The sequence below is a fragment of the Chroicocephalus ridibundus genome, chromosome 3 (genome assembly GCF_963924245.1).
Source record: "Chroicocephalus ridibundus chromosome 3, bChrRid1.1, whole genome shotgun sequence".
NCBI classification, from domain to species: Eukaryota; Metazoa; Chordata; class Aves; order Charadriiformes; family Laridae; genus Chroicocephalus; species Chroicocephalus ridibundus.
In genome coordinates this window covers 46,096,968-46,124,371 of record NC_086286.1, presented here as the reverse complement: position 1 = coordinate 46,124,371, position 27,404 = coordinate 46,096,968, and the positions used below count along the sequence as shown (strand labels likewise).

The 27,404-nt window shown below is 38.6% G+C and overlaps 1 protein-coding gene across 1 annotated transcript in view; it reads left to right on the top strand.

Annotated features, from left to right (window-relative positions):
- The first annotated feature begins 1,857 nt into the window (after positions 1 to 1,857).
- Positions 1,858 to 27,404, top strand: part of ACTN2 (actinin alpha 2) — a 70,226-nt gene continuing 44,679 nt past the window's right edge. Inside the window, exons 1-2 of the mRNA XM_063328963.1 lie at positions 1,858 to 2,301; positions 26,984 to 27,098. Of these exons, the coding sequence (XP_063185033.1) occupies positions 2,167 to 2,301; positions 26,984 to 27,098 (250 nt within the window). The 5' untranslated portion in view covers positions 1,858 to 2,166. The remainder of the gene's footprint in view (positions 2,302 to 26,983; positions 27,099 to 27,404) is intronic.

Here is a 27,404-nt window from a genome sequence, read left to right as displayed (position 1 = left end):
TCTTAGGAGGTAGTGCATAAAAGGTCACAGGTCTTGTCAGCGCAGGAGAGCTCTTTGCCCAGGAGACAGCTCTGGTTTAGAGCATTACAGCTTTACATGTGCACTTCTGGGACTTTTCTGACCTCCTCCTGCTTTTCTTCTAGAAACACAACCTCCTGAGCTCTGTATAGTGAATAAAAAGAATAGTTTTGCTGACTTCAGAGGCCTAAATAGTCATTTAGGTGATTGAAATTGGACACGTATTACAAACCACAGATGTGGTTTGGAAACCACCCAGCTATAAAAATAAACCACACAAATTACACCAGCATACATATGATGTGTACATACATGAAATATTTTGTTTTGTATGTGCTATTTGATATCATCTAAGAGTAGTATCCTAAGAGGATGCTCATTAGCACTTGAATAAAAAAATCTAGGCATTGCATTCATCAACATTTGCTTCATGATATAGATGGAAATGTTGTAGCAACCTTGAGAATATTTGCATTGAGCAGGTGAAAAGCATGTGGTTTTGACTTTGCTGCTTAGATTTGAAATTTGATTTTTAGACTGTTTCTCTTCCAGTATGTACATCAGTCTTTGGAAGTTCAGCTTGCTTCAACTGCATGAAATGTTGCAATCCTCTTCTGAATTCCAATTTGTAATCTTAGTGCTGCGTTTAAGAAGTTTTTTTGAGCTGATGGGTAGTTATTAGCCATGCATGTATGCATGTTCTTCTATATCGTGTAGACTGACGGGATAGAAGGTGACTTGGCAGGAAGCAGAGCTTTAGATAGCAATAAGAAGTGGAGGACACATGCTGTCCAGCTGTTAATTATTCTGGTTATTCATTCACATTGGCTTAGAGACTATGTTACTGAACATAGTTCTCCTTTGTATCTGACTTTGTTTTTTATGGCTTCCAAAAGCTCAGCTTTGGCGAGCATTTTCTTTTTGTAAGTAAGGTTCGAATTGTGTCCAGTATAGACACTGCTAGAGAGGATGACCTTGGCTGATGATAGGTGCAGTCATTAATGGCAGGCTAGATGAAGAACATAGTAAACTTGCCAATTCCCAGAAGAAACATTGTCGCCAGGGCGACTGAAATGATATGACACGGGAGGTATGGGACACGCTTGCCAGAATGCTTGATCTCAGTGCTATCTTTTCAGATTTTACCCTGTGGAAAGCATGGGCAAATGGTTCCTCTCGCACGTTTATGAAGTTACTGGTTCCACTGACCTTTCTATGTACTTCTTGGTGCCCGCTTTTGGGATGTACTGAGCATGTTTCCTGTATGAAAAAGATACATGTTGCTTTTCTAAGTTGTGCTTCCACGGTTTCTGGTTTAACTCCAAGCCTGATCTCCACTTGAAATTGTTTCATCTCTTCGGTATCCTTGTCTGCGCTGGCTCTTGTGATCTGTAATCTGAAAAGGAAAGTGGGAAGTGACTCAAGGGTCCACACAGACTTCAGACTAATGATAAACAATGTCAAACTACGTTAGCAAATCATACATGGGTCTTGAGAAGTAGAAATATATATCAGTAGGAAAAAAAAACAAACCAAAACAAAAAAACAAAATCACGACAGGTATTTTATCAAATTGGAAGGAAAGACAGAGAAAAAGACCAGTAGACAGTAATTTTTGGCCAGAGCGCTTGCGGGAGGTGAGTTCTCCCGCTCAGCCTTCCCCTCTCGCAGGCAGTCTCGCTGCCCTGGACAAAAGCTCCTGCCCGCTCGGCGCCGGTCCCTGGCCCCGGTCCCGGCCCCGGCCCTGGCCCGCCCGAGGGCGCCCCGCCGCCGGGAGCGGTGCTGGAGCCGCCGCCGCGCCACGTGACAGCCCGGCGGGGATATTAAGCCGCAGCAATGAGCGGCGCTGGGCTTCTCCGGAGGGTCAGCCGCAGGGACCTACAGCAGCAGAGAGAGAAAGGGAAGGAGGGCAGGAGAGAGAGAGGGAAGGAAGGTCACCACAGGGCAGCACCTACCTGACAGTTTCAGCCTCTGCTCTCAGCAAGAGTCATCAATATTCACTCCCTGTCACCTTGAAAAAAAGAAAAAAAAAAAAAAGAAAAAAGGCACTGTGACCTACAACCCATCAGCAAGTAAACTAAGCTTAAAAAAAAAATAATATTTGAACGTAGTATAAGCCACAGCAGCTGAAGCTGATCCCCAGGTAGTATGAATAGCATGAACCAGATAGACACAAACATGCAGTACACCTACAACTATGAAGAAGATGAGTACATGACCCAAGAAGAAGAATGGGACAGGGACCTGCTCCTGGACCCAGCATGGGAGAAACAGCAAAGGAAGGTCTGGAAATAAAATAATGTGTGTCTGTATATGTGCTTCTGTGTCGAATGATGTCCTCTTTTATTGCCGTGCTGTATCTGGAATTGCCGAGGCTGTGCAGTAAGAGGTTCTAATTTTGTAAGAGAATATATTTTACATCATATAAAGCATGTATATAATATATCTTAGCTATGCCATATTTCTGAGGATAAAGCATTCACTTTTTGGATTCTTAAGTGAAACCTATGTAAGGTGAAACTGGTTTATGAGACCCAGGAGTTTCTTTTTGTATTGCACTAGAAATATTCTGTCAGTGCTTCTAGATTTATATATTAGTGTTTCAGTAATTTTTAACTTCACTTCCTGGGTTTTCCTTTCAGAAAGCAAACTCTGAATGTGTGTGCCTGATTGCTTTTTAAAAACAGTAAATTGCAATTATAAACAGGGAGATGAATGAGATGATTCAAAATTGGTGTGCAAAAAATGTTTGAAATATTTCTGAGAGCTGACTGAGAAATCGCTTTTGAAATTGTGATCTTATGAGTCAGCTCTTTTTAGAAGTTACTCTTAATTCTGACTGAATGATCTGACAAGGAAAATATTGCCTAGAAATATATCCAGGATAGATTTGGAAAACTGTGTTTCATGATTATGTTCCCAAATGCCAATTCGCTGTCTGGGAAAAAAAATGTTCTGTATACTCCTGGGAATATACCATTCTAGAGGAAATGCATCTTGCCTTTTAGGTGTAAGAAAACTATTATGCCAGCAAGTATTGCCCGTGCTCTTTTTCTGAACATAGGCAGAGATTATAATCCCATTAGCAATCTTGTCAATGGTTTGATGCTTTAGTAATATTTGCAATATCTAATTTCGCAACACTTGAGTTTTAAGCAGCATATGGAAAAGAGAGAGATGAAATATTGTAAAGGATTTGTTACTACCTAATGTAAAAGGTGTTGTTGAAGTCACAGCTGACAGATCTGGGATTAAAAGGTTATCTGCTGGTTACAAGAATGAAAAAAAAAAAAGGGGGGGGAGGGGGGATAGAGAGAGAGAAAAATGGTGCTCTAGACTGTAAGGTTGAATATGCTTTTTGCTATAGGTGAGCAGCTGACTTCAAAAACTTAAGTGGAAGTTGCCAATGTATATCTGATGGCAGAGTCTGGCCAACTGTTACAGCTTCTATAAAAGCTATGCTATAAAAGTATAGCTATAAAAGTAAGAGCTGTTAGAATCGTTGGGGCCAATGAGTTTGCTTTTCCATTAAAATTGGTAGAGCCAATATTTTCCCCTCAGTTTTTACTTGTAGTCTTCCTCATTGTGTGCGTTTTAGCCATTTTTATTCATTTTCCTACATTCACACCTGTTCGGATCCTGCTGTACGAGTATAGTGGGAGAAGTTCTGGGCTAGATTGAAGTTCACATTTCTTGACCTACCAGCTGCTGCAACTCCTAACCAATTATTAAGCTGTGTTCATCAACACTGACATTTGTTTTAATTTAGACACTCTTTAGATGGTGTACTGTTCTTTTACGTTTTATGAGAATGGAAATTATCTTAGTGTTTAAGTGCTTTAGTAGTTTGAAACTGCTCAGCCGTAACAGGTCATGGTTACATTTGGTTAAGATTCAATTGTCCAGCATTTCAGAGAATGCTGTTTTCAAAATAAAAAAATAACGGACAGTTTACTAGATAGTCAGCACTCTAACGCACTTTTCCTACAATGCAGATAAATGATAAAAAATAAGGATAATTTGGATTCTGTAATCTTTCTTATATTTACAGGAAGCCTCTTGACTTTTACAGAAGAGCAGGGAGTAGTTAGTATAAGACACTATAGCAAATTTTTTGTTTCCATTCCTCCAAACAGACAGCACTTAAGCAGAGTCAAGTTTGCACGTTTATAAATTAAAGCAGACTCTGCTTTACTTCCATAGAGTAGAGATATTGTGGCTGTGCTACTCTGTGTTGCCAGTTCCCAGGGCTTAGTTTTAACATTAAAATGATACCACATTTAAATAAAATTTTAGGAGAGGGGATCTTCATTCCTTGTTTTGGAAAGGAGTCTGAATTTATTATTGCATGAAAAATAGGTACTGTCATGCTAAAGGACCTGATAAACTTCATAAAATTTCAAGTCTTCTGTCTTTTTCTAAGTGGTGCCAAGACAGTCGCAGAAAGTGTTTTCTTTATTTTCTTATTTATTAGGAGAAGATTGCAGATACATGGGCACAGGTCTTTGTTCTAAGTGGTAATATAATATTGAAAAGTGATCTCAGTGGAGCCCTGGCAGTTGGCAGCATATATTTTCTATTAGATAGTCTTGGAACAAACCAAAAATAAATGCCATTGTTTCTATTGTGGGCTGCCCTCTCCAGACTTGCCATTTCAGTGATATGCCTGGTATGAGATCTGTCAACAGATGCTGGTAACACATGATGACGTCCATAGGATTACAATGGATGTGACGCCTAATTATAACCATGGTTCATAGAGTATTATGGTCTGCTGTAATCCAGGCTCCTTGCAGATGTCAGAATAAATATGAAGTACACTATAGGACAGGAAGCTGAGTGGTAGCTTTAACGTATTCCACAAACCTTTCCTTTTTCACTAACTTGTATCTTAATATAACTAAAAGGAACATAGGAAAATGCAGTGTCCCTTAGTTTAGGAAACCAAGCACAAAATGACACTCAAAGTGCAAACGTGTTGTTTGCAAGGTGTTTGAACTTCCAACACTACTTAGTGAGCTGTGTGTTAAGCGGTGTCTTGTCTTATTTGTAACTTTTGCTATAAATGCTTTATTATAGGAGTGTGCTTTTTTAAACTTTGACATGAAATGTGGTTTGTTAGTTTTTCAAGGAAGTCTTGAAATAGGTGAAATAGGTGTGATCCCTTCTTCAGGACAGTTGTACCGTAAAGCACTAAATTCACTCCATATACTTCATCCGTGTCTTCTCCAGTAATTCAGACATGTCTCTGACACTTGCACTAACACATGTAAGGAAAGAACTGGAAACATACTCCTTGCCTTATTGCTGTTACTATAGATGAATGATCTTATTTTAGCTTGCTGTTATGGCCGTGATACCACTGCCACCTTAATGCAGAAAGCTTTTAATGTAAGTGTAGGTCAGAAATGCAATTTTGATGGTTTTTTACAGTGGTATAGAATAAAAAAGACTCAGAATATTTATTTACCTCGATATTGCACTCTTTGTGAATGCAAATCTTCTTGATGATGCTGAACGCTTTGCATGAGTGAGGACTTTGGAAAAGGTTCTTTAGGAAAGAAGCTGTGTCTTTCAGTCTTCAGCAGTACATACCAGATTACATTTTCAGTGTGACCTATAAGGATTTATCTGCATTACCTCCTTTGGCTGGTAATAAAACTCCTGTTGTCCTTGCAAATAAAAAGAATGCATTTGGAAGCCACATGTATGGCAAATTATTTGGAAGAAGCTACAAGGACTATGAATGATGAACAATATCCTTTGTCTAGTGTTGCTGCAACTTCATTAAGTTCAGCAGATTTGAGAGGTTCATTGCAGCCTGAAAGAGAAATTGACCTTATGTTCAGTCTGATTTCAGTGTCTATAAATAGAGTTACAGTCAGTGTCCTGGAGTCACTCTGAAGTTAGTGTGGTCTTCTATGGATGGAATCTAAATTGATTTCTTATCAGAAACCTCTTCCTGGAAGAAGTTTACTCATGAGTGAGAAGACGGATGAAGTAGTGGAAGGAAACATCTTCATTCTTCAACACGGAAGAGAAGGAGAGAAATAACCAAGCGTGAATGAATGAAAAACAAATATAAGGCAGAAGAACATTGGCAGGAGAGGCTGGATGCCACCAGCAAAATTCAGTGCTTAGAAACACTCCTCATGGGTTTACAGGCTCCAGATTGGATCCATTCATCTCTTGAAGGTTTTTAATGAGGTGACACTTTTTACCCATGTGGAATACCAGTGGGATTGTTGAGAAGGCACAGAGATTCCCCTCTGCAAGTGAGCAACATGAACAGGGTCTGGATGAGAACCAGCAGTGAATGTAGGAGGTGTGAGGCAGACAAAAGGTATACTCCTTTCTAAGAGAGTATCAGCCTTCTTGTTACTTATTCCTAGAATTTACCTGTTAGCGGTTGGGTATTTCTTATAAAAATGGGGGTCCTGGGTTGAGTAGCTTTAGGACTAATTTCAGAAGGGAATTTAATTTATTAGGAGGAAAATTCTCCAGAGTCGAAAGCAGAATGATAGTCAGTGGAAAAATCACGGGCTATACTGAGTCCTACACTGCAATTCTCTGCCTCCCTTACCTTTTATGCACAGAATTAGACGTAGGTGTCTTAGGAATTCTGTAAATTGAAATGCAGGATTTTCTATTACTACTAGTAGTTAGAAAAGCAAACAATTTCACCTTTTTAGACTTATATATTTTCTAGTATTCACCCAGTACTGTGACTGTCTTCTATAGAAGAACAATGTCTTGCCAAATGATATACGCCATAGATGCAGAGTGTGTCTTATGGTAACATGAAGTTTCAGCACTCCAAGGCCAAGTGCTTCTCCTCCAGGTACATCAAGAATTTTCTTTTCAAACAGTGGATGCCAGAACCTCTAGTATTAAGAACACATACCTAAAACATCTCTTGTTTCCTTTTAAATCCTGGGTGCTCTTTGACTGACCTTCTCAGTGGTAGATGACCCCGCATAGGGTCTGACTCAGAACTTGGTAGTCAATGGACGGACTTCTTTTTTTGCTGCCACAGCATGTCTTGATTTTTCAGCAAATACTGTAACCATCCTAAATATTAGACACTGATGCAACAGAAAGATACAGAGTTGCAGTTTCTGTAGTCCTATGAAGAGTTGCCAGAAGAGGGTAGAGAGACTCTGTATAGAAATATGGGATATGTTTATGGCTTGTTCTGTACAATTGGCCGCTTAGAGATTAGTGCTTGTTAAAATAGTAACATGTTAAATTCCTCTTGCTGATGTTACTTGTGTGGAATGGTGCTTGAGAAGAGCATGCCGAAAGGATAGTGGAACGATCATATTTTGTCAGTGTGCTTCATATTCTGTCTTGGAAGCTGTGTGCAGCTAAAGAGGGCTGTGAATCCTGTGGTGCTCGTATATGAAGGAAAATTCAAAGAAGGCTATTATGAAATTCACTGAACTAGAAATGTTTATGAAGGTGTGGGGTTGGTTTTTTTTCAAACAGGAAGGTTTTCTTTATCAATACTAAGTGTGAAAAAATCAATATATTACTCAATATTATATGTTCTATTTAAACTCAAACAGCCCTCTCGATGTTGACCCATTCCAGGCTGTGTATGTTTTTGTTAGTGTTGTCAAATGGATAATTCCTATAGTCCCAATTCAGCTGTTAATTGCCACTCACCCCCAAATATCTGCCAGCAACAGAACTGTATGGTTATTAAAAGAAATTATAAGAACCATTTTATAAAGGGAAGCAAAGGCAGCCTCCTGCCTGCACTCACAGATACACACCACAGCCTCCCCTGAAATTCGTATAGTAAAATGTCTGCAGATACGCTGATCCAATTAGTAAGACAATAAGGATTGGAAGAAAGTATGGATCTAAGTGGGTTTCCATAAGCTGTAACCAAGGTGCTTAAGAGCTAGAGAAAAGCTGTGTGTTAAGCAGTGGACTTGTCTATAATCTCCTGGGGTTGGAGGTCTACATCTTGCCGTGGATCTGTGTTTGGGTCACTGGAGACCTGAACAGAGAGGCATAGGAAGTGTTTGCTTGGAAGAGCACTGAGGGTATTCAGCCCTGAGACTGCAGTAAATAGGGAACCCATGCTTATGTGATTTGTAGCCCTGTGCAAGGAAAAGCAGGGCTCAGATTTATTGTGTAAACTAATGAATCCCAGTAAGAAAATGCCATGATTACATCACCAATTTTCAAATCAAACTAAGACAGCTCTGCGAACTGAATTTTTACTGCTTTTTGCCAAGGAGGTAACACAGTTTAAAGTCTCCCACCAGAACCCTTCCATCCTCTTGCAAGTAAGACAAAAGGGGCTTCATCATTTATGATGGAAAAATCAGATACCAAATGCCTAGCATAAATTTAATCACTGTTGCTTAAATTGTGATCCATTTAATGATGTTTAGTTTAGGTAGCAATTTCTGCATTGCATTGTACAGTTCTACTGAATTAATTTCAGTGACACTAAGCATTAGGATTTTTAGTTGTGAATGGTCAGTACTATATAGATATTGGTAGTGTTTTAGAAGTTATACTGCGGAGTCTGTTTACAGAAGAACGCGTTGTATTTGTATCTGGAATGCAGGTGAACATGATGCAGGAAGACGCATGTCAGTGAAACACAATTAGATGGGATTCTGTGGTGCTTAGCTGTGTCCCAAGTCAAAAGATATCCCTCCTGCCTGTTATTTTATATCTTTGCAAGCAAGCAAATATAAAAGTGCTTACACAGTTGGCAAAGTTGAGTTGTTTTGGATGGCTTTACTGCCAAGAATAATTTCTTCTGAGCCCTAATTGTTGAGATAAGCAATGTGTAACTGATGTGGTATTCCTCTGCTGTGAGCAGTCAAAAGTTGCTGACTCTGAGTGAATATGTCTTTTATGGCTATGCATTCTTTACTCTCAGCTGATACCAGAAGGTGAATGTATTCACGTCAAGCACTCCATTTCCTCCTAAATTCAATTTCATTTGTAGTAGTTTAGGGTGATTTTCAAGTCTTCAGTATTTGAAGAGCATCATTTCATGAAATGCTGTGATAAGGGTGTGTGACATTTCTTCATACAGTATCACTCCAAGTGTGTATCACGCACCAAGTATTTGTTGGTTTTAAATGTGCCTCATGTTGAGAGACTTGATGCATAAAACTGTTCATAACCATACAGGTGCTATACAATGTTCTTTTTCTACCTGATAAAATTTGGCATGTATTTAAACATAGAAGTTACCTCTTTCCACATGATTTAACCAGCAAACACAATGTTATGATCACCGTCTGTGGCTGTTTCTGTACGTGTTCTACAGTAGCTCTTCCTGCTGGTAGTACAAGTAGTTCTTCAATACAGATCAAGATAGCATGGTCCTAGTAATCCTAAAACTACTGGTATGAAAGGATTACAGGGCAGGTGTTACTGCTCTGCAGGAACAGAGCATCTGCAGAGACAGAGGCAGAAGACTTTGAAATGCAATGTTCTCTTTTTAGGAAACTGTTCCACTTGAAATGGTAGCTTGTAGAAATACACGTCATTCTTTAGAAGGCCTGTCCAGAGGAAAGCAGAAGCTGACACTTGTCTGGCTAATGTTCAATTTCTATATTTGGACCTTAAATTTCCACGTGTGCACACAGGTGAGAAAATTAGTCTTGAATTCATGTCCTGAGTGCAAGAATGGGCACTGCTGCTCCTGTTTGGTTACAGTTTTCCGTGCTTTTGATTTATAAGGACATATCACTTTGTCCATGTCTTCATCTCCAAAATAGTGGTTGTAATACCTATCTGCTGGCTTTACAGATGAAGGTGCTAAGTGTTTACTGTACTTGGTAAGAGTAAAATTTTCCATTTACTTACTTCCAACTGCTCTTAACTGTCAGAATCCCTTCAACTTGAAATCTGATGCTTGTTCTTATTTCTATTCAAAAACCTGTAAGCAAAATCAGTCTAGCCATCCATTACTTTGATAACTAGCAGAAACTAATTTAGAGCAGTTGGCTTCTACTCTGAACTGCCCCTTAGAAAAGCCTTGCTCACCCTCACTACCATAGCGGGAGTCTGTGGAAAGTGACTACCCTAGTCTAAAATTAGCATCTGTGATTATTGCTTAAGCATCTAAGGAAACACTCATATTTTTTATAGGTGTTGAACACCCAGGCATTTCCACTGACATCAGAAGGAACTTCTGTCTGTTTTGCACCTCTGAAAATCAGCCTGCTATTTTGGCACTCACAGAAAGGCTTGACCATCTAGCATTAAGGGATACTTTTTTTTTAACTGTTTTAAGTTTAGTCTTGGCACCAGTGTAGCTTTTCACTGCTGCAAGACTTAAGAAATTGCACTCTTTAATTTGAAGAAAGCTGCTACCCAGCTGCACTAAATACAAACAAACAAACAAAAAAACCCATAAATGATTGTGTACTTCTGGGGTATTATTTCACCTAGAGGATTTTCTTTAGGCTATGGAAAACCTCTATAGTCCAAGTTCATGTCCAGCTGTACTCTGGAGTGTAGTTCCACCACGCGTTTTCTTTGGCAGAGCTTCTGACCACCTTTGACTCTACTCCTATCCATAGGCTTCCAGTCTTCTTCATTTGCTGGTACAGTGATCTTCTGCTATGTACCAGATCATTGAAGAAATTTGAAGCAACCCTCCCTGTTCTTACTTCTTCTTAATCCCAAGTCATTTCAGTAATGGAGTTTGCAGTGCAGCCCTGCAAGCAGCTATATCCGTGCATGTACATATTATGTATAATGCACTTATCATCCATCTGACATTAATATTAAAAGATAAACAAAACACCATACATGAGGCTGAAGTTTGTTTGCTTTCCTTTTGTCCCAGCATGGCTCCTGTTAGGAATAGATATGCTATAAACAAAGAACTGTGTGTTTAATTGACAAAGCAATTTGCTTATCACTAACACTGTACTGTCTAAACCACAGGTGTTTATGCTTTCAGCAGTTACAGCCATCATTGTTTGTTATTTTGCCATCTATTCTTAGCTAAGTGCTTGAGAACAGGTTACTTAGTTAAATTTCATATTAATATATAATCAAGCCATTCAAAGATCACAAGCAGTGTTTTGCTTTTTATTCTGTTTTTAAGAAAATTTCAGTAATTCAGGAACCTGAGCCTCACTAAAAATTATATAGGAACTCCGTAATTTTTCTGAAAGTCTGCTCGTTTACAGGATATTTTAAATATTATAGAAAATGTTACTCTATAGCTAGTGCCTCATAAAGAAACATTAGAGCTTTTAAAAAATCAACTTAATGTGTTTAAGTAGTATCTTTAACAGCAGAAGTCAGCAAATTCTTTAAAAACTAGATTCTTAAAACAAGGAAAACAAGGATGAAATCAAAATTAATTTTTTTTTTTTTAACCAGCAGTTAGAATAGTAAAGAAATTAACATGAATGGATTATATGCTTTGTGTACTGATAAATATTGCATTGAGTAACCTGGCATATATGCCACAGAGGAGCTTTTTGTTGCATAATTGGGAATTAATGCATGAGGTTTTCGTTGCTCTATAAGAATCTCAACTTAAACCTTAGTTTAAATTACAAGTGAAACTAGATTTGGTGGTCTTCAAAGGTGCAACATAACAGAGTGCAAAGATGACATTTACTGTGTAAATATCTTGGGGTCTGACTACTGACATATATTTCCCATTGTTTATTGGTGTCAGGAACTTAAAAAACGTGTGTGTGGAATTGAAAAAACTTTCAAAATCTGTTTTAGCTTTATCAGTCAGAAGACATGCGTTTCTGATTATGGAAGTGTTTTAAAGAATGCTGATAAATTGAATAGGAACATAATTTTATCCCACTCTGATTAATTGTATTAACCAATTTATAATGGATTTACGTACTCACCTGGCAATGTAGTATATAATTACCAGATAAAGATAGCATGGTGAAGAAAATCAACAGAGAAAGCAAGGGAAAGACATGTGGAAATCCAGTCAACTAAATCCTGGATTAGCCTACTTTAATTAATCCTTCTATTTCCAGAGGGCATACCTTTAGTTCCTCCTATACTGTAATGTGTGAATGTTTCTTTCATCTCGTCTTAAATATGTATCTGCTGAAACAAACATGTTAGCCAGCATTATCTGTGATAGTTCAGGAGCTCTCGGGAAACCAGGAGGAGCACTGTAGGGCACAGCTGGTGCAAGAAGGACTCAAAACTGGAAAGGAGAATAGGAGATACGATCTCTTTATAAGAAGGTTCATTTGTCACTGATAGAGTATTGGTAATGCATGTTCTTTGTTTAATATATTTGAGAGAAAGCCTCAGGCAATATAAAGGGCATAGACTTCACCACTAAAGCACACGTAGAGATTTGTCCCTTGCAGATCCACCACAGTATTCAAGATCCCTTTTGGATTATCTATACTTTGTTTTTAACTCTCTACAGGGAGAGGCAAATATAACAGAGATTATGCTTTTGTTCCATAATAGTGAAGAAGTGGCCAGTTGGAAAAGAATATATAGAGAGAGAAAACACAGAAAAATGTCTGGTCTCAAACCTTTTATCATTGCTGAAAGAGTTCCCTCCAAACCTGTTGGCATTTTTACTGTGAATCCTTTTCTGAAGATGCCCTCTAGTTTCTTCATACTCATGTGAAGTAGAAATGTCAAGCATGGAAGGTGGTCCTCCAAAATTAACTCCTTCTGAGCCATGTAGAAATCAGTGAATTTCTTTTGATCCTGTAACAGTTTAACTTTTCATTGGATGTTTTGGTCCCATGACATACTAAATACCTTTTTCTATCCATGTGTTTCTTAGTTTTTCAGTAGTTAGAGCCCACAGTTGCACCTTAAATATAGCTCTTTGTTTAACTAGTGCTTACAGTGAGACCTCCCAAATATCGCTTTGCTCAAAAATGATCCAGAAAGCATGTAGCTCACTGTTCCACTAATTGAGTATGCCTTCAAAAGTATCAGGAGTTGCCTTGATTTTGTTCAGCCAAGATCTGTATCTAGAAACTTACAGAGAGCAAGAGAGAGACTGCATGAGAGAGATGTTTGGGAGCATGCATCAGTGCATTGGAGTTTCTAACAAAACCTACACACTTCACGGTCTGCAAGCCTCTGTGCTTCAGTCCCTAGTGTCCCACTTGATTGGCTGGGGAGCAGTATCTTTTGGACAGTACTTTAGGAGATATGAATATATATTTCTGCAAAAATGCAGTCTTTATTGCATGGGTGATAGAGTCCATTAAAGCTTTTATAAAAGCGTGTACAACATTTCTTTGCTGCACTCAACTTTGTGCAGTGTAGTGGCAAACCTGTTTTAACGCTCTGACAAGTGGACGTGAGTGTGCTGTAAAGTTTTGTGGTGTAAAGTGATCAGGAATGCTGTGTAAGGTATTAGTTGCTATAGCCATACTGATTCAGGTTGCAACATCATAATTACTTTTTTTTATAGTGTAAATTCAAGCTCTGCAAAGTGCAGTGTATTGGAACAGAGAATATTTGGTTAGTATGCTCTAAAGTTTAAGTTACCCTATTAGATGAAAAAACTGTTGTGCCATGCAAATAGTTGGCAGTCCTCAGAGGTTCAGTCTGGATGCAGTACACTCCCAGTCATGCTGTGTGGGAGTACTGTGTCTCTATCAAAAAGGCACAGGTCCTTGTGGGCGATGCTTCTCTATTTCTGCAGATTTCAGTGGGAGACATTTTGAAGAGCAAAATTTGGCAGTGCTGCATGTAAGAAAAAGAAAAATCTACCATGATCTGTTAATTGTTAAATTATTAAATGCTAGAAACAATATGGCCTATTGAAAGAGATCAACATGTCCATAAACTTTTCCTTCAAGGGAAATACAAAATCAACATCTGAAAATACAGGAAAACAAAAGCCATTGACCGAAGATGGATTACTCAAAGCTTCACATTTGTATTTTCCATTAGTCCCTTTTTGTTTGTTTTTGTTTTGTTTTTAAAGCTTTACTCCTGTTTAAGAACTGCTTGATTCACAGATACTTTTTTCACCAATATTTGTTTTTTGAGGCTTGTGAAATAAAAGTTCTTTAATTTGCTACAGCATTTTAAATTTGCAAAACATACATGAGACTGTAAAATACTGCACAATCACTTCATTTTAGAGATGAACAGCACCATCCTAATTCTGGATTTATAATTCTCAGTCCATAGGGCATATTTATGTTTCGCCTATACTGTGGGGTAAAGATTTTGGACAGACACGTAGATGTTTTACTACTTGAAAGTCAAGTTGTACAAAAAGCTGTGGAAGAACAAGGACTTAAACGTTGAGTCCTTACTCACTGTCTTTTCGCTCTCATTAGAGAAAGCACTTTAATATGGGGGCTATTATAACTTGGAAATTGGTAATAATTTGAGAACTTTATGTTTACTTCACAGATTATACCATTTGTTTACCATTCTGTAGTGCTAATCTTGTACCTTGAGCATTTTAAGGCATTAAATAATAGTATGTAATGCAAAAAAATTCAGAAGTATTAATTCTGTTATGACAAGGTATTAACATACCTGTTGTTTTACATAACAGGCAAAGAGAGTAGAGTCATCAGAAACGTAGTGTATAACTGTAAATGATGTCATGCATATGGTTATTGAAGTAGGAGAGAAGATGAAGAGGTAAGATCATTGCTAACAGCAAGGCATTGCTTCCCATTATTCCATCTAGTTAGAATGAATTATCCAGAGCTGTTGTAAAACAACCAGACATTGCCATTTGTTCAAAGGGTTCTGAAAGAGTATTGCCTGGATGTTGTTTGTGACCATCTTTTTTCAAGGATTCATACATATGATGTGAATGAACAAACTATACCGCAAAAAGTCATTCATGTCCAAAAGAAAGCTGACTTGCAAAACCCTGACCTATGTCACTGCTTAGCAAGGTGGTGACAATAATAATTAAAAGTCTCAGTATTGCAGAGCCTTCTCAGGGGAATATTCTAATAGCTACTACACCCCAACTCATGATGAAAGATAACCTTGTACTGAAGATAGACTTTTAATTTATTGGTTGGGAATGCGTGGCTGGGGGGAACCTTTCACTTTTAGGTCAGTGTTTTGAACCCAGGCCAGGTGAATAAGTGACAAGGTTGCTAACACATGCAGGCTGTTTGGTAATGTCTATGAGGTGAGTTATACTCTCAGTTTAGCTCTCGGGCGGACAGGTGTCCCCATCACTTAAACCACCAGAAATGGCAGCTTCATTGGAGGTGCCCAAACCTGACCTTATTAGTGATAGGTAGGGACAGTGACTTTTCATCCTAGAGGTGAAAGCTAAAGCAATTTCTGTATGTGAAAATGCTTTCTCAGATTGCATCTGTGGGGTTATTCACAGTCATTGCTATTCTTAACAGTTCCCTGAGCGACTTCTTTCTCCATACTCAAGTGGCTGGAACATTTCGTAATTCACTAAGAGTTAAAGGAGGGAAGGATTACTAGCAAGCAACTAGATTTACAGTAGTGGGTAACTGGTTTATGCTAAACAGCTAGCTTTGATTTTTAGATGTGGAATTAACTTTGGATGACTGAGAACAGATGCTGAAGATGTTGGTAATTGTTATGTGTTTTTTTCCATCTGTTCACAGTAGTTTCTGGTTTTGATTAATTTTGAAGTTCTTTTTGAAGATATTTATGGTTTTGTCAACTTTCTAATCTTTCTTGCTACTATTTCTTTATTGGGCTTTTTTTCAGGGTAGTGTTTGAGCACCTCAGAAGCAATGGTGAATTTTCCCCCACAACAGTGATGTGGGATATGGAAGGTTTATTATTCTCATTATCCTTGAATACAGAAGTGGCAAAATTAAAAGTACTCCGCTATGGCTAACATCTGCTCCCACTGTTGTTAAAGGCTTATAGTCCCATATGAGCAATCATGGCTCATAAAATGCTCAGCATTTAGGACAATAAAAACATTTTTGAAATTCCTGTCTTAAATGACTTAAAGGCTGTCACAAAGTCGTGGAGAAAACACAAGTGTCAGGATCTCTTCTCACAGAATCACAGAATGGCAGAGGTTGGAAGGGACCTCTGGAGATCATCTAGTCCAACCCCCCTGCCAGAGCAGGGTCACCTAGAGCAGGTTACACAGGAACGTGTCCAGGTGGGTTTTGAATGTCTCCAGAGACGGAGACTCCACCACCTCTCTGGGCAGCCTGTGCCAGTGCTCTGCCACACTCAGGGTAAAGAAGTTCCTCCTCATGTTTAGGTGGAACTTCCTATGCTCAAGTTTGTGTCCGTTACTTTTTGTCTTGTTGCCGGGCACCACTGGAAAGACCCTGGAAAGACCACTGGAAAGAAGTTCCGTTCAAATACATGGAAAAACTTCTTTACGGTGAGGGTGACAGAGCACTGGAACAGGCTGCCCAGGGAGGTTGTGGAGTCCCCTTCTCTGGAGATTTTCAAGACCCGCCTGGATGCAGCCCTGAGGGATGTGCTTTAGGTAATCCTGCTCTAGCAGGGGAGTTGGACTAGATGATCTCTAGAGGTCCCTTCCAACTCTGAAGATTCCGTGATTCCGTGACCCTGGCCCCATCCTCCTGACACCCACCCTTTAAGTATTCATAAGCACTGATAAGATCCCCCCTTATCCGTCTTTTTTCCAGACTGAAGAGACCCAAATCCCTCTTCATAAGAGGGGTGTTCCAGTCCCCTCATCATCTTGGTAGCCCTTTGCTGCACCCTCTCCAGCAGTTCCCTGTCCTTCTTGAGCCGGGGAGCCCAGAACTGGACACAGTACTCCAGGTGCAGCCTCACCAAGGCAGAGTAGAGGGGGAGGGTGACCTTCCTCGACCTGCTGGCCACACTCTTAGAATCATAGAATCTTCATGGTTGGAAAGGACCTTTGAGATCATTGAGTCCAACCATACACACACAAAAAAAAAAAACCCAACCCAAAAAAAACCCCAAAAAACCCCCAAAAAACAAAACACAAACCACCGCAAACAAACAACCTACAATCTCTGCCACTAGAGCATGCCCTGAAGTGCCAAATCTAGGCGTTTCTTAAATACCTCCAGGGATGGTGACTCAACCACCTCCCTGGGCAGGCTGTTCCAGTGCCTGACCACTCTTTCAGTAAAGTAATTCTTCCTAATATTTAATCCTAATCAATCCTCTTCTTGATGCACCCCAGGATGCCATTGGCCTTCTTGGCCACAAGGGCACATTGCTGGCTCATGGTCATCCTGCTGTCCACCAGGACTCCCAGGTCTCTTTCCACAGAGCTGCCAGGATCATAATACAGACCTCAGGAATTGTATGTACCCACAGAACAGATCATTGAATCCACTTTCATTTAAATTTGGTTTATATTTAACTTTCTGCAAACACTCTTCAGCCTATTGACTTTGAATCTGCTTTCCCTCTATCCTATTACATTTCTTCAGCTTTGTTTCTTTATTATTCTCTGTCTTCACCCTTCTACTTTCTTTTTCTCCAATATCCCTAAAAAATCTCCTCCAATATTTGTGCTTGCTGAGGGAAATTAAGGGGTCATATGAAAGTAGGAGAGGGATATGGGGATCACCACAGAAAGAACACCCTGACAGAATCAAAATTTACAGCTATCTGTTGCATGCCAAGTGCTTGGATTCCTAAAAGGGAGTTGTTTTGTGCTGAATGACTTATTTTGTAGTCTTTGGATAACATACATATATCTCTAAGTTTAGGGCCTCTCAGTCACAGAATCAGGAAGGAAAAAGTCTGCTTGCCTATTCTCCCTTTTCAAGGCTGTAGTGTAGATGTCAGTTAGGATGGGAATCTTCCATGAACATCATAGACAGTATGACTGTCAGAATCTGGGAAAGCATTTAGTCCATTCCCTTACTTTGTCAGAGGCAAATATGCTCATGCTGTTCTCAACGCATTTATTTAACTTGTTCTTGATGATGTCCAAGAAGAAGGATTTCACATTTACCCGGCCAATCTCTTCCAGTGCTTCAGTGCTTCTAGAGTTAAAAATGAATCTAAATCTTCCTCATTGTTGTTTAAGCTTGTGACTATCTATCTTAAGCTCTATCTTCAGTGAACACAGAGAACTGATTTATTCTCTTCTCTGTTGTGACTGCTTGAATGGTTGAGACAAGTATTACTCTTTTTTCAAACTTCTCATGATGAAACCCATCCAATGGTTCTATATTTTTCATAGATGAAGTTTTCTAGAATTTTATTCTTTTCATGGCTGCTCTGTGGATTCTCTCCAACTGATCCATATTCTTCTTGAATTTTGTGCTCAAAAGAGGGGGAAATATTACAGCTAATCCCTTTCCAGCACTGAGGAAACTGGAAGAAATATTTCAGATATTGATACAGCATTCTTCTGCTTAGACATTCCAGTACTGTGTTTGCCTTTTATAACAGCACGTTTTTTAATGAGGTTGGGTTGTGATCCACTGTTATTCCCAGCTCCACTTCTTCAGTGCTACTGCCCTGCCAGTAGTTCTCCATCCTGTGTTTTTGCAGTTATTCATTACTGGAGGAGGGCAGTACTTCAGACTTCTTGCTAATCTGCACCCAGCTTTCTTCAAGTCTTTTCACTGATTTGTCAAGATCAGTTTGAATTGTAGCTCTGTCATGAAACATACTTACAGACCCATCATTTTGCTGTCATATTGAAATGTTATAAACATATACTCTATTCTGTCATCTAAATGAGTGAATAAAGTGTATTATAGGAAATGGTTTAGGATAGATTCCTACAGAAGTATACTTAATAAGCCCTTCTGCTTAATAGTGAGCCATTACTCACCATTAGTAGGAATAAACTCTCTGACTTGCTAAAAATTTTTTTTTTCCCATCACATGGTTTTGTGTTTTGTTTTTATTCTCAGATAAATAGCTCTCTGCTGTTGCAACCAGCTTAGGTATGTGACATAAAACAGACCTGCTTCTATAGAGTGCTGGTGGGGGGACCTTTAAAGTACTCTAGTTTAACTAGTGGAACTAGACGAATGGCTAGAGTTGAGACAGGCAAAATCATGAGGGGAGGACATGCATGTACCTAAATGCAGGCTTAGAAAGGTAGCACAACATAAGTTTTTACTTGCTTGTCCTTGGAAGTTTTATTTTTTTAAATATAAGATTGGATTCTGCAAAAGTTGGTGGTATGTGCCTAGCAAAGTTTCCCACTTCTGCGTAAATAAGATATGCCAAACCTTTCATCACCTGTAACACTGTGTTTCTTCCTTTGTTATTAAGTTTAGCACATGTAAATTTACCACAGACCACTCTGCTTTGGTTTGCTTAGTGATAGGAATGTGTTAAAAATATTCAGAAGTAGAAGAACACACCAGAAGTAGACAGTAGAGTTTTTTTCCGACAGTTCCTTTGTCTTTCTAATTCCTTCACGTTAACAAATTGAGTAGGTAGTTATATTGTAAAGATAAGAATGGGTAAAGGTATCTTGCAGTTTTTATAATGCAAGGTAAAACCATGCCCATGGTTTTACTAAAGATTTTCATTGGATTCTTGATTCTTTTATTTCTGCATTATTTTTCTGAGCAGGATTCTCTTATTTGAGTGATTCTTGAAATTTCAAAAATGAAAAGTAGATTTAGACCAGAATTTTCCTACAGATCCTGAACACTTTTTAGTTTCAAATGGGATTTTAAACATTGCATGTGCTCCTACTTCTAAAATATCAATGTTTCTGATTGAAAAAACATTTAAAAGAGGCAGAATTATTTTAAACTGATAAAAATACACAAGCAGGCAACCCTATGGCACTGCATGTATTCTGAGAAGTTCCACATTTGGGCCACACAGATGCCTGCTGCTGTAAAACATTCATAAATTGGTGTCATCAACAGTATTGAAAAAGGAAGGAGCTTCCTTCACGTAATAGAGCTGTTGTAGCATTATACCAATGGTCCATGAAAGTCCTGAGTTGTCTGAAGACTTACCTACATTTTCATGCTTAAGACTGACTGATGCTTCTTTCTCACCTGTCAAGATGGGCTTATGCGCCTGAAAACTTCTCCGTCTTTCCCAGCTATCTCAGGCAATCCAATAAAGATATTTGCCTGCTCCTAATAAACCTTGCAATATTTTAACTGTTTTAACCCCTCCACAGACCTTGTGAAACATCTTATCTTCCTTACTTTCCTTCCTGTTCTTTCCTTAAGAAAAAAAGGCTGATGTGAGGACAGTGCATGCAGTGACCCATACTGAATTTCCCATACATCTTGCTGCCTCCTGAGTTTTCTTCCATTTTAGACCAATGGGACAAGATAACCTTTCTCAGTTGTCTCCTCTGAAAGAACGAACTAATGGCACTCACTTTGTAACAAAAGGTTCAGTAATCTTGATATTTCTCATGGTTCAACCTTGCCAAATTATTCTTGAAGGGATATTTACATGCTCTGGGTTGTTTTTTTTTTTCTGTTAAGAGTGAGCACTGTAAAACTGACGTGCAATCATTCAGTGCTTGGAGGGGGTTGCATGTCTTACAGGAAACCCTAGACTCGCATAGCATTAGGCCACCTGCTTTGTAAGGACTGAGGTCTCCCCAGGCTCTTCCATGCAAGCAAAATGCAGAATGCTAGCAAGACATGCGCAATATCCTGTGTGATGAATGCATCCCTTTGACGACGTCTCCTGTAAATGATAAAATTAAGGAACTGGGGTGAAGTTTCCTTAGTTACTAGAGCAGATCTGCTGACAGTGCAGAATATGCTAGCATATCATGTCTGACACCATCTGTTCAGCTATATGGATGGATGTGCTGGAGCAGGGAGGGCTTTCCCCAGCTTTGGTTATGGGGACCTTGTGCTGGACATTCTATTAACTGCCTTTGTGAGACAGTTCTATGCCGTCCTTTCTGTTGTTCCCAGGAATTTGGCTTTGACCTGCTGCCTATGAGTTGAGAATTTCCTTTTAATGACCTTTTGGAACACACTAAACATCTGACCTACCTTAGCCTTTAAGGCATCCTTCACTACGCTTTCACTGGGCTTCATTTGAGTTGTTGCTGTGCTCTGGTGTGTTTAGTATTAAAATCCCACTTTGCCTACCAAGTGTTTTGGCGTGATTGAGTTGTACTGGTGAACCACCTTTCCTGTTACAGTTACTCTAGTTATTTTATTAACATGTACCAGTGCATTTAGGCTTCCACTGCAAGGGGAAACAAGAGCAAGGGGACAGTTAATAATAATTCAAACCAACAAGTACGATGTAAGATTTTATGTATTTTCAATTCATAAAAATATACTCATGCACCTAACATACTAAAAATATAGCTGATCTAGATGTTCTAGGAACATCTGAAAGATGCCATGTGCAGTCATTGGTTCACATCAAGCTAGTTTATAAAGGCTGTGCAATTTTCTGCTGTGTTTCACCTTCACGCCCCTTCTTTGCAGAGCAGAAGTAAATAGTTAAGAGAACAAGGGCCAATGCAGACTACATCTCAAGCCCAGAGAAAAGCCCTGATCCTGCAGTCATTAGAACACTGTGTGGACACAGGAGCTAGTAGATCACGTTGCAGGTTCACAACTTATATTTTAAAACATGGATAGCAGACAGATGGGCAATTCTTCAAGGGGAAACCTCAGTCTGGCCTAGTGGGAATGTTCTGGCAGAGCTCCTTCTGTACCACCCTTGCCATGTGCGCAGAGCCCGGTAATGTTCTGTATAACTACAGAGTGAATCACTGCATCCCATTTAGCCTACAAGTAATGAAGACCCTCAGCTAGCACAAGTAGAGAGGAAAAATACTTTAGAAGAAGGGCTACAAAGCAGAGTTTTAAGAAACAACTCTATCAAACTGAGATGATTAGGGATAAAACATATGTATATCAACAAATGTGCTGAATGTTTATATTTGAAGTTAATTTTCTTCAGGTGTGTTCTCCTGCTCTGGGTATTAGAATTTAAGGTCGACTTAAAATGACTTGTGCTTCTGCCTTACCTAACAGACACAAGACGTATTAAGTTTTCTTCTATTAATGCAAAATTTTTCATAACTCATAGGTTAAAATGGGATTTTGTCTATATTTCCTTATGTAAATGTTACAGAAAGTCTAGAAACTCAACAAACAAATGACTCGTGGGCCAGCAGCATTTCTGGTAGGGGTACAGACAAGCAGACACATGCTTTTTAAAACAAGTATTAGTTTTTAAAACTTGTAAATATGATAGCAGACAGAAGTTGATTTGAGTAGAAGAGAGTGAAAGGCAGTGTTAACCTTTGTTATGAGATATACATACTGAATAGGATACAGGTCTCCAGTCCTTTATTGGCGTGGATCCACTTCTCAATTTCAGTTCTGAGTGCAAGTAAATAAATCTTCCTGAACTTGTGGAGTGTATCCCCTGCATATGTTCCCATGGAAGTTATGCTGCTGGTTTGGTGATGTACATTTTGGACTCACTGTCAAGGCCAAACTAGACACTTACCCTGTATCTTCAGCAGGTAGAACAAGTTGTCTTTTGAGCCACCAATGGGTAACAGTATTGGAAAGGGTAGTAACTGATGCTTTCTCAATTCTCTTTATCCCTATTATCACATGCAAATATGAAACTTGTTATTATACCATCTTGTTTTCTGGCTTTGAAGCACTATCAAAAGTAAGTTGTCATTACAGTCACATAAAAAGGACATGTGGGCTTTCTCAGGAGTGTAGGACAACTCAGCTCTCAGTGATACCACTTTCTCAATCAAAGTATGTCCTTCATGTGTAAAAATATTTGCACAGAGCGGACATACCTTATTATTTCTTGGCATTAGCTGCAGTTGATTGATAATCGATTAGGGGTATCTCCTTTTCCTGCCCCTTTGTGGCAATTCTGCTTGTCAAGAGCTTGTAACATTAAGTGACCTGAATAAGTTACCAGGTAAGGTGTTTTTTTCTTGGCTACACACTTAGCAATCACAGATCTGTGAACCCAAATTAGGGAGAATGTGCTATTGGCAGTCTTCACAACGAGGCTACTTGGACATAGAACATAAACTGCTCTCCCTTTTCTGGAATTAGCTCTTTCAAAATAGACCTGTGACAGCAGTAGACAATTAATAGTGAATTAAGAGAACATTTACCTGTGGGGTCAGCACATTGTTTGGCTTCCTGCCCTGCATCCCCTCTTCTGTGGTCGCTCATCTAAGAACATCAGCAAAGTTTCTTTTGTAGTAACAACTTTGGAAAGGATAAATGTTTGTTTATTTATTTTTAAAATTTGTAGAGCCACCTATGGTAAATAAATTATAAAATGAAATGTCTAACTTTCTAGGCACTTGTATCCCTTCTGGTATTCAGCTTGGTGCCTTCAGTCCTGTCTTATTTATCTGGGCAATCTGATACTCTGAAATGTACTGTACAACTCAGCAGAAAAAGGAATTTGCTTTGTCTAAGTCATTTAATAGCATTTAAATCCCAGTGGATTACAAATTTGTAGGGTACTATACGCTGGCTGTATTTTGATCTCTAGGATTTAAACGTGCTTTGAATTGTTTCTTAATAACTATGAATAGAACTGTTAGTTAAAGCCAAAGCAGTGAGAACAAGTGGTATCACAATAAGAATAGAAGGACGAGGGTTAAATAAAATGTGGATTGTGGAAACTGTTAAAATTTGCAAGTTAGGTTGTACAGTAGCTTTAATACAGTCAGTTATGGATTGCATCACTGAAACTTAGTAAACACTTCCTTAAGTAGCATTCCTATAACCATGTTTATAGTCCTAGGGAAAGTAAGCCGGTTTGGAAGGCACCAGGCTATGAAGCCACATTCCGAGAGTCTGCTGTAGTGTACTGCAGCTACACTCTCCATGGGGCACAGAACAACTGTCATAAGGGGATAGCACCATTTCGTGACTTGGTGCACTGGTAAAACAGAAAGCTTTGAGAAACTCTAGTTCAGATAAAAGACCTAAATTTCTTATTTTAGATATAGAGGATAATCTAAACTATCTAGATACAGACAGTCTCAATACAGAATCTATGCACAGTAGAGTGCTTCAGCAGAACTTGTTATCTCATGAATAGAGGCTTTGTAGGTAATTCCACGTTTATCTTTCAGAATGCTACAATGTCAATGACAAACCCCAATAGTATTGGAAAGAATCTTAAATAACCTACAGATATAAAAAGGGAGCCTGTAAAACCAGTGACTGGCATCAGACTATTTATTGAAAACGGCTTGACTCAGCAGTAGTAGCATCTTTTCCTTGTTTATATCACAGCAATTTTGGCTGCTTAGTGTCTTCATAAAATGAACAAGATCGAGAAGAGAGTTTGTCTCTCAGCAAATGCAGTGCTCTAAAAGTGTCTGTTTCCAAGAGAAACTATTTAAATTACTTGAAAACTTTGGAATCTTTGCGTAAAACTTTTGGGTTTTGTGTATCAGTGCGGCATCCAGTAAGCTGAATCAGCTGTTGAAGAGGCAAAGTAGAGGACCACAGTAAGATTAGAGGTGGACAAAATTCTAATTTGCTTTTATATATATATACTTATATATGCATATATGAGCTAAGAAGTGCCAGGTTCCATTTCCTCTTAAGAAACTAAGTGAGAGAGAAGTAACTTTCTTCACGGTAGGAATCAGATTTGTCTTTTAAGACTGCTCAACTGGTGTGGCTGTTGCCATTAAACTCTTAATTAAATGAAAAATGGGGAAAACTCATTTACTCAAGTGGTACAAGGTTGGAACGTTCACCATAAAATATATAAAAGAAGAGATGGAAATGGCTGAGGTTTTTCTCCAAATTCCTCTTTGAGTTTAGCATGCTGTGCTCGGAATGATTCTACAAACTGCAGTAGCAGCTGTTTTTTCTATATTACCATAATATGGTTCCTTCCAAGGATGCTCGTTACAGTTTTTAGTATTTGCAAATGACTTAATGTGGTGCTAAGCCTTTTTAGATACATATCACTAGAACAAGATACTGCTTGAGGCAGACAAATTAGTCTTATAAAATAGATCCTAACCCTATAATGATACAAACCAAATACCATCTAAGACTCCATCATATGGAGCCCTGAGGGTACAGGTTCCTAATATCTCTGTTGTGAATCTTGATACGCCCTGGTTTCAGGTCTCCCATGAGCTCAGTAAAGCCAGTTACCTTAAAATGAGGAAAGGTTTACCTTTCTGAATTACTGCTTTTCAAGCTAACATCCCTTTATTAAAATAGATGTATTTGCAGAGATGCTTCAGCTGCAGGCATACTTACCTCTGTCTGCACACAGAATGACTTTCTTATGCCTCTACCTGCAACTCATCCTCTGCAGGTCAACAGGACCCCTGCCCAGAACCACTTCCAATACTGTCTTCTCTCTGGGTATCTAGAGTTAGGGATTTCACTGCACACTTCCCCCATATTCTGTAGCGCTTCTTGCTTCTTCCTTTCAATTGGAAAGGAGAAGTTGATAAAACTAAAGTTTATCAAGCTGCTCCTTGTCACTGTAGGACCTCTGGGAAAAGAGCCCAGCAAGCTGCACATAAATTCTTCACATAAATTGAGTCAAACCCAACAACAATCGAATTGTTATTCTTTAAGAGAAAGTTGCATTTTTAAGAACAGACCACTTTTGAAAATTCAGTCCGTATCTTCTTAAGGTATGAAATCTGTCTAGAATTTACAAGATTCAGTTCCAGGGAAAGTAGAGGCCTTTCATCTGCTGGCCTTTCTTATTCTGTTTCTGAGAGATCAGAAATGAAATAGTCTAAAAAAACAGGCAAGAAAAAGAAGGCCAAAGGAATTTTCATATTGACAATGAGGATTTAGGATATATTTTATTTTTTAAAGTGTTTACATTTAATGTTTTTAAAACTTTGAAATAGCAAAAGAAGGGGAATTCCATATATCTGACAATTTTAAGTAGCTGAAGCCTAACTTACGAAAATGTATGGCTTTGTTATATACCTAGAATTAAATACCTGTTGAAATACCTAATAAATGCAAACTTGCTTTATATATCTTAACAGACACTGAAAAGCAAGGAGAATTTTTCAGAAGACTGAGAAGTAATGGCTATTTGAAACAGGCTAACTTTAGCTACTAAACGTTATAGTAGCCCGTGTTTGGATTTCATGCATACAAAAGGTGATGGGTATATGACCTCTGTAGGTTAATGGAGTTAGTTCTGCTTTTCATCTCTGCAAGTAAAAGCAGACTTGGTTATTCTCCATGGAGAGAGAAATGCTCATGGTTGTTTTTGCCCTGCAAACTTAAGTATCTCCATTTATGCGTTCCATGAATTGTGGTCGTTTTCTGAAAATGATAGAATACAGCTTAAAAATAAAACCCTTGGTAAGGCAGGCCATATCTGTAGGGTCTGAATGGGAAAGTTCTGCACTTGAATTATTGTAAACTTTCAAAATCCATTCTAATTGTCCATGTTTTCAAAAGGCGTTCTGTTTCTCACTGTAGTTACAGGTAGGAGCAGGTGCAATTTTGCTGGTACCCTTGCTGTATAAAGTCTCTCTTCAGTTACTTCATCCTGAAGAGTATTCTCACAACTTTCTGCCTCTGAGAAATGCTTGTTACTTGTTCCTGGCATAGATAATCTGTATAAGAACTGTTTATCATAGCATGAATTCAAGTAGTAGAAATTTTTGCTATTGCCTACGTTTTACTGTCACACAGTTTCCTTTATACCATGCCAATTTTTCTTTTGAGGAAGAATATGTAACAGGTAAGTCCCAACACAAAATTATTTGCTTATAAAATGGTAAGTGTAGTAGTAATGATTAAACAAATTTTGCCCTTATGTATAGATCTTTTTTTGGGATTCATTTATGAGTAGAATCTAGCACAGTATTGCTTCTAATCAAGCAATTCTGTGAATCTTCATGAATATCTGGGATAAGAATTTTGAACTCAATGACGCGTATAAAATGAATAGGAATTTGACATCCAAATTTCTAAGGTAGTAGTGAAAATCTCAGATGCAGTGTTTACTCAGATGGCTTAGCAGTTCTTCTTGAAAATGCCTTGTTGATAAGTATTTTTTTAAATTACTATTACAGACGTTTACAGCCTGGTGCAATTCCCACCTCAGGAAAGCAGGCACGCAGATTGAGAACATTGAGGAGGACTTCAGAAATGGCCTCAAACTGATGCTTCTCTTGGAAGTTATCTCAGGTTGGCTAAAATAAATTTTGCTCTGTATTTACAGCATGCTAACTGAAACATTCTTAAAAGAACAAAAATTGTTAATTCAGAACAGTGAACACAAGCTCTAAGTAGCCCGAAAAGTGAGAGATGAAGCACACTGTAAAACAAAAGGGAGGAGAAAAACCTCTGCTTTTTCCTTATCTGCAAAATCTTGTGTTTTGTGCTTGTCTTCCAGAATATCACAGTGTATCAGGGTATCACTGACATCCCAGTGGTGTTGAACAAACCACAGACATTGAGGACCTGGTCTTAGCATCTTAGCCCCTAACAATT